The sequence below is a fragment of the Triticum aestivum genome, chromosome 3D (genome assembly GCF_018294505.1).
Source record: "Triticum aestivum cultivar Chinese Spring chromosome 3D, IWGSC CS RefSeq v2.1, whole genome shotgun sequence".
NCBI lineage: Eukaryota > Viridiplantae > Streptophyta > Magnoliopsida > Poales > Poaceae > Triticum > Triticum aestivum.
Window position 1 is genome coordinate 588,244,536 of NC_057802.1, and position 7,806 is coordinate 588,252,341.

The window sequence follows — 7,806 nt, forward strand, 5'->3', positions numbered from 1 at the left end:
AGAGCATGAAATAATATCACAAAGCTTGTGTTACCGCTTGCCGCATCACCACCTGCAGTACGTGGCACAACTTCGAGAGCGGTCCCCAATTTGGCGCGTAGGACGCCCGCTACGTACTCCATTCCTGTCTAGAACCTTCCCAGATCTTTTTTCTTTCCCCTTTTTGTTTCTCCCTACAGTTCTTTTCTTCATTTTTCATTTTTCGTTATTTCCTTTCTATTTCTATTTTCAATTTTTATTTCTATTTGTCCTCTTTCTGTTAAATTTCATCTTTTTAATTTTCTTTTCTTCATTTTCATGTTTTTGTTTTTCTCTTTTCCAAATTTTAGGAACACTTTCTGAAATCCAGGCACATTTTTGAATTCAAAATTTGTTCATCCAATTCAAAAAATGTTCATCACATTTTGGAAATTGCATACAATTTCCTAAATTCATGAACATTTTTAAAATTTGGGATGAACATTTCTGGATTTAAAAAATGTTTATCGTATATTTGAAATTGCGAACCTTTTTTAAACTCCTGAACATTTTCGCATTGCACGAACATTTTTTGTAATTGCGTAAATTTGTTATGGAACATGTGAACAACTTTTTTTGCATAGGCGGACAATTATTGAAATTCGGGAACAACTTTTGAAATTCAGAAACACCTTCTGTCTTTGACGAACATTGTTTGAATTCATGAATATTGTTTTGAATCAGCTAACATTGTTTGAGTTTTGTGAACATTACTTATGAAAATTTGGATTTTCAGTTCGAAATTCCAGAAAATTGTTTTAAATATTTTTGAACATTAACTCATGAATAATTTTTGAAATTGTGAACAATTTTTGGAAATCACTAAAACTTTTTTGAATCGATGAACGTTTTTAAAATTCATTTTTCATGCATTTTTTTTCAAACTCACGAACATTTTGCCAATACGTGAACATTTTTTAAGACACGGACACTTTATGATTTCTGGAACAATTTCCAATGTTCACTTTTTTTTAGGTTGGAACTTCTTTTAAATTCTTTATTATTTTAAAGAAGATAAAAAAATGAAAAGCTGGTGGTCGTCCAGCCCTGTCCATGGGCTGGCCCAATAGGCGAGAGGGGAGGGGGTGGGAGCTGGCTTGTTCGCAGAGTCAGAAAAGGTTCACCACCTCAAACTATTTATACCATACTTAAGTCTTATTTATAGCAACCACTTAACCTTTTTGGTGCTTGACGCAGGACTAGTCACTCAAACAAGCACGGTTTTTTTCGGTAAAATGCATGGTTCACTGTCAGGGACTGGGTAAACCGAAGATGAAACACACAACCTCTATACTTACACACCATTGCGACGATGAACCGCACCGCACGGGACAGTCATATGTTCTGCTATTCACCACTCAACCAAAACAAGCACTATAGAACCCTCAGGTTGGTAAGGAAGGCCGCACAAAATTCCAGGAAGAGGAGCTGAGGTCCAGTGACTCTCTGCATGTCGAGCAGGTACTTGTCATCCTTGGTCTTGTAAAGCTGGAGAAAAAAGCAAGAGAAATTTAGAGCCAAACAGACACCATATACAGTATCATGCCCGCGAATTGTAAAACCTCAAGCATAGACTGGATGACCAACCAATACTGTGCAGCCTTAAAACTTGGGAATTTTGTTTTATCAATATGAACCAGAAGAAATTACTTGTTGGCAGCTGCAGACACATGCAGGACATAATAATGATCACTTGGTAACAATTATGAATCGAATATGTTGGCCAGTCTTTGCTCCAGCAAAATCGTTATTTTATCTAGTGATCCGACTGTGAAGGCAACATTGAGTACACAATCCTTTTTTTTTGTTATTGCAAACAAATACATTAGTAGTACGTAGAAGGTGAGATTGCTCACCTGGATTTCAAACTTGATCGCAGTAGGTAGCCTCCCATTAGCATCGCCAATATCCATGATGGTAGAGCCATCAACAAAGCTGCGGTTGGCATCTAACATATCACTGACCTGAGGAAACCCAGGGCACCACCTGCATTTCATGTTGTGGTCTCCATTCTTCTTCCAGCGGACATTTAGTTCCTGAAGTGCTTTTAGAACCTCAATCATTATATCACGAGGCTGAGCTGGAGACTGTTGGATAAGTGATGCATTAGCTCCACAGCTGAATGTGCAAAACAAAGCCAACTAAAGTGGACAATGTGCAAGACCTGGAGGCCAAGAGCCCATTTCCTTTGAACAGGGTAATATGGCCGCAAGCCACTGCCTTGAGAATCATTGCTTCCAAGAAGATAATTCTTGGTACTTGGCCTTGCTGATTCCGATAAAGTAATCTGATTAAAACTCCTTTCCTAGAGAACCATCCACTCATAAGTTAATAGTGCTTAAACCTTTAATGCATTAAACAAGTCACAGATGATGCAAATGTGGACTAACCATTGGTTGTTGATAGTCAGCCCCCAAATAGCCACTAGTAGCCCGGAACCGATTGTCCAAGAGCAAGTAATATGCAACAGTTGCCTGGAAACATAGTCGAAAGTCAGTTATGAAAACTGAATGGAATGAACCACTAATTTTTGTTTGAATATACCTCATTTTGCAGCCTATTGCACAGTGATCCACCCACATGATCTTTATCATATCCCAGATTGACAATGTCTTGAAGTGTATCTTTATCAATCTTCAGAAATGAACATATGGCAAATCAGCATATCATTGCCATACAAACGGCATTTGAATGCTTGATAGTAAATGAAATTTTTGATAAATAAAAGAGTAGCATTGCAAGGAGACTTGATGTGCTACCTTTATGAAACCCAGGGCACACCTTTGGTCATTGATTTTATAATATTTGTTTTGCAAATATTACATTAATATTATACCCATAAGAGAGAGCATTTCATGAAAAAAGTGTTGATCTTAGTTTTCCTATCATCCATCCAAGATCCTGTATATATGGTAGTCGCTTGAAATGTGAAATAGATGGGGTACCATTTTGGCTTGCTGTGGCGTGTTTGGCGGAGGCACTGCCAGGTAGCGAGGAAGGCGATTCTGAAACCATGGGTGGTCCCGAATTCCACGAATTGTGATTCTCTTCATGGGATCAACAATAAGTATTCTTGGGATCAAATCCATTGCAAGATCAGATAAATAACTTGGAAGGATATAGAAACCTCCCTGGAACAGCAAACAAGGGGGCGTCAAATCTCCAGACCAAAAAAGAATTCTAAAGTCCAATTAATTTACAAAAGGTATACATTTGTCAGACCCAAATTGATCTACATACGTTATGTCTCACCTTTATCTTTTTGATCAGGTTGGGAATATTGTCATCCTCAAATGGAACTCTGCCACAAAGAAGAGCATAAAGTATCACTCCACAGCTCCAGACATCAACCTCAGGTCCAGCGTACAAGTTACCTGAGATAAGCTGCGCAGAAATCCTCGTTAAAGCTATTACCGCAGACGATGTGTGCGAAGAAGTATGAGGATAATGAGTCAAATAATACAAATAAGTGAATACCTCTGGTGCAGCATAGTTTAGACTCCCGCAGCTAGTCTTCAAAAAATGGCCATCATGCATCACATTACTTAACCCAAAGTCAACAAGTTTCACATTATATTTAGAATCAAGTAACAAGTTTTCTGGCTTTAGATCACGATGAACAACCATGTTTCTGTGGCAGTATTCAACACCAGATATAATCTGTTCAAGAAAAAGTTAACAAAAACTATTGAGACAAAACGTCAATACGCATTCAGTGAATCAGAAAGAACCCTTCAAATTACATATTCGCCTTCAGAAGGATATACCATCTCTATATGTTTGAAAGCACAATTTGATTTAAGCACTGAGACTAAGACAATCAGGGCATGATGAATAGGATGTCATTTAAACAAGAATTGATTTAATTACTGATACAATGATAACACAGGCATCAAAAGATGAAACACCAGAGTGATACTAAAACTTCGACGCATCAAGAAGACGTTACCTGGTTGATCAGTTCAATCCAAAATACAAAGCAATTACCTTTGAAAGCGTGCAACAATATGTGGTACAAGTCTTGAGCTAAAACCTAAAATGTCTTCTTTTTTTGTCAAATTTTCTGGTAACATGACCCGTTACCTTCCGAAAAGAAAATCATTTGAATTCAAACGTCACGATCGTGCCAAAAGAGGGTATGCATGGGCTACCATAAAACTGTCCACGGCCAGGTGGTTACAGAGCCTGACTTCTCTGCTAGATGTCGCCAGAAGTCAACTCCGTTTTTTTGCAAACTTCATATTTTTAGTGCATAAGAAGTATCAGCTACGGTGCTGATGATGAAGAGTCGAATCAGGGCCATTGGGTACCCGCAAGGAAAGAAAGTAGCTGACCACTGGACCAGCAACAACTTAGCGTGCACTATGTTTTAAATATAATATATTTATACAATAGAAATTTCTGAATTTGAAATTTGTTTGAAAATTTTGTGCCAAAAAAATATGAATATTCTATGATTTTCCTGAAACCGATTTTTCCGGAGTTGAGAAAAAATCCTTAGCTAAAACTTAGTCAACAAATGCAAACCAAGCAAATTGCTCATGATTACACAGTAAGCACGTGAAGAATGTGGGCACTGGACAATTGGCCAGGATGTCCATACATTTCACGATCAAAATAAGAAGCTCAGCAAAGTTCATTAATGAACAACTATTGCTATTCCCAACATGCCAAGAGCAGGAAAGGCACCTGCTGGAAGATTCGACGAGCTTCATCTTCCTGTAACCGCCCTTTCTCAACAATGTAATCCAATAACTCACCATTCTGGCAATATTCCATCACAACAAATATATCCTTAGGTGTCTCAATGACCTCATAAACCCGGATGATATGAGGGTGAATTAAGTCAATGAACAACCTCAATATCTTGATTTCTCTCTTTGCTGGAAACGAGATATGAGAAAACAATAGAAGTAAAGCGTTAGACATTCAGCCTATGAAGAAATTCCAGCTGCAAATTTTACTAACTCGCAGCAGCAAAACAAGGTGAACTGCTAATGTAGTTTATCTCTGACTAACTGATTTAAGTGGGAGTCAGGCACATGCCCACAAGTCTGAGCAGCACTCTGAAAGCAGATAACTCGAAATCCTGAGGAAGCAAGTTGGATGTATCCTATATTATTGTACAAGGAGAAGGAGGCATACCTTTCTCTACCATTTCCATAATTTCCATTTGATGACGGTTCAGAATCTTTATAGCAACTTTCTGTCCTGTAAGCTTATGCTCTGCAATCATCACTTTTCCGAATGTGCCATGACCTAATGTTTTGCCCAGATTGTAGTTCTTCAATGCTTCAGAATGTCCGCCTCCTCTGGTGTTCCCATCCATTTTCACTATGCCAAAACAAGAGAAACGATATGTGTGATTCAGAAAACAGTTTTATAGTTCAGACAAAGTTGATCAAAACTGGTGAAACATGAGTTACGCGGAATATACTGATCATGTATAATATTATGAAATATTTACAGCATGTCACTTCTTAGAGACTGGCCTTGAGTGTCAAATGAGTGGGCTGGCCATGAAAGACCACTATGTGACATGTCTGGCGAGGGCAATTAAAGGTCAACGAAATGGGTGAAGTTCCCTTCTCAAATGGGGAGAGCCATAGCATATTCGATCGCTGAAGTGTGGTTCAGTGAGATGATCGGCAACCAACAAGTACTATCTTGTACGGATCAAGTAGGATCATAATATATTACCATAAAAATGCCTGCACGCGCAGCACAGAATGACTATAGGCCTTTCTTCATATGTATGTAGCAGATCTGGCAAGGATGGTTGGGATAACAACTATCGATAATGCTTGCTCGTGCTTTGGGTGCCCAGCCCTGGTGCCAAGACAGAGACGACACATAGAATCCTAGCTAGTGGGTTAAGACGCAAAGTAGTCTTAAAAAGGTTCACAGATTAATTATACGATGACTAGGCATATATGTGTCGTAAACATGGAAGAGCCATACACGAAAGGAAATGCAGTCATGCTGCAACAATGAATGAGCTAACACATGAATCTGCTACTAGCACTACTCAATGACTGTAGACACAACAATTACACGACGGTATGAGCATCAGAATCAGAATCCCCCGATCGCTCTGTAGGATCTTTTCGACCATATATAGAGTAAATTTGGGGAAAGTCGGCCGACCGATCAATCAATAAACCATCTAATTAACCGATAAGTCAGTACTCAGTAATCAAGACTTTCAAGTCCAAGCGGGCCGGATGAGGTGAATGTTGGTCGGGCAAAGATCTCTGTTGGAGGGAAGAAACAATCAGGGGCACCGCAATCCCCACAACCACAAGCAGAGCAGCACACAAACTGGACTAGTAAATTCCCCACTCCCTCAGAACTGAAAATTAAGAGGACGCGCGGACCGCCCCAGCTCTCTACCAAGCCAGGCAAGCAACGACGACGCAGAATCAATACACCCCGGCGAGAATTGCCGCAGAGATGAGCAGTGCGATTGGCTTGATTACCTGGCCAAATCCCGTGGGCAGCCTCACCAAATCCAGAGTGGAGCGGAGGACGGCCTCGAATCGAGAGAGGTTTCGGCCGGGGTCGATCGATCGGCTGGTCGTTCTCTTCTCCGGGGGGTGGGACTGAAGGAGCTTTAGGCTTTAGGCCATAGGCCATAGCTGCAAGCTTAGGTGGGGGCGGCATAACCGGGGAAAGGGCAAAGATGCGCGTCAGCATCACCATCGCTCTTGCGTACTACACGTGTCGGCTCCCTCTCGCGCCGCTCGCTGACCATCGCCTCGCGCGCGTCGCGGCCGTTTGGCTTTCTGGCTGCCTTCCTCTTTCTCCTCTGTCGTTTCCATATTTCCCTCCTTCCGTTCGCAGTGCGTCGCGTGCGCCGGTCGATTCCTCCGTCCGTCGTCGTCGGTTGATTTGGACGACCATGCATGCCGTGCGGCTGGCGTTGGCGTGGGTGGGATTAACTTAAACGGAACGTCGCTATTGCGTGCGCGACGAGGACGCTGGCTCATAATATATTGGGTGCATGCGCACGTTGCACTGTTTTCTCCGAATTTGTTTTGTCTGTCACGGTAACGCACTGCCAACTCAAAAAGGGGAAGAAAAAAACACTGCTCTGCACCAGTCACGATCCTGGTAGCTAGCTGCTTATTAATTTTCGCGTGGCACATCTAGAATTGGTGTTTTCTCTGGATTTCACGTGTGCGACACAGGCTGTGTACATGCGCGACGAGGTGTGATGCATGCGCAGGCTCGTGTGAGGGTCTACTCCGCGGCGCGCACGTGAAGGTGCGTTGCGTCAAGATGTACTCCGTCCGATTCGTGGGCCGTGAGCGTGAAGGTGAACTGCGCTTCGTTTTTTTTTTTTGAGGGAAAAGAACTGCGCTTCGTTAGAAACTATATACTCCGTGGTGTGACAAGGTGTACTGCACGCACGGCGTCAAAAGTGTTAGCCACAATCCCGTTGCAAATTCAGCTAGTTTCCTTTAAGTAGAAGAATACTATACCGCTATACTTGGCAAAATAAACGGCCGACTAACGTGTGCGTGTACATGACTTTGTCGACCTACATTCTGTTGGTTAGTTAGCTAGTTAGGGGCGGCCTTGATCCGGTCGTGTGATGGCATGCGAACGTGATCGCGGCACGCATACGCACCTTGCCCACATTGAGCGTCGTGGGATGGCACGACCATAAAGCTTGGCATAGGCAGGTTTTACTTTCTGTAATCATAGGACAAATAAATTGAGAGAAATAAGAGAAAGTAGCAAGTTGAATGTTACACAGATCCTTGTCTCCTACCTCTCTCTGTC

General features: G+C 41.6%; 1 protein-coding gene across 2 annotated transcripts; it reads right to left on the reverse strand.

Annotated features, from left to right (window-relative positions):
* Nucleotides 1-1,218: 1,218 nt before the first annotated feature.
* Nucleotides 1,219-6,771, reverse strand: LOC123075685 (serine/threonine protein kinase OSK4). Of its 2 annotated transcripts, XM_044498234.1 has the most exons (11): nucleotides 6,498-6,763; nucleotides 5,164-5,352; nucleotides 4,708-4,901; nucleotides 3,496-3,678; nucleotides 3,271-3,402; nucleotides 2,964-3,149; nucleotides 2,563-2,652; nucleotides 2,409-2,492; nucleotides 2,183-2,323; nucleotides 1,875-2,105; nucleotides 1,219-1,506 (listed from the first exon to the last, which is right to left on the reverse strand). In XM_044498234.1, exons 1-11 carry the CDS (start codon nucleotides 6,718-6,720, stop codon nucleotides 1,393-1,395), a joined length of 1,767 nt encoding a protein of 588 aa, XP_044354169.1. In that variant the 5' UTR covers nucleotides 6,721-6,763; the 3' UTR covers nucleotides 1,219-1,392. The 2 variants fall into 2 exon arrangements, with proteins under 2 accessions (XP_044354169.1, XP_044354168.1); XM_044498233.1 differs by having other exon boundaries at nucleotides 3,271-3,678; nucleotides 6,498-6,771.
* Between the last annotated feature and the right edge of the window lie 1,035 nt (nucleotides 6,772-7,806).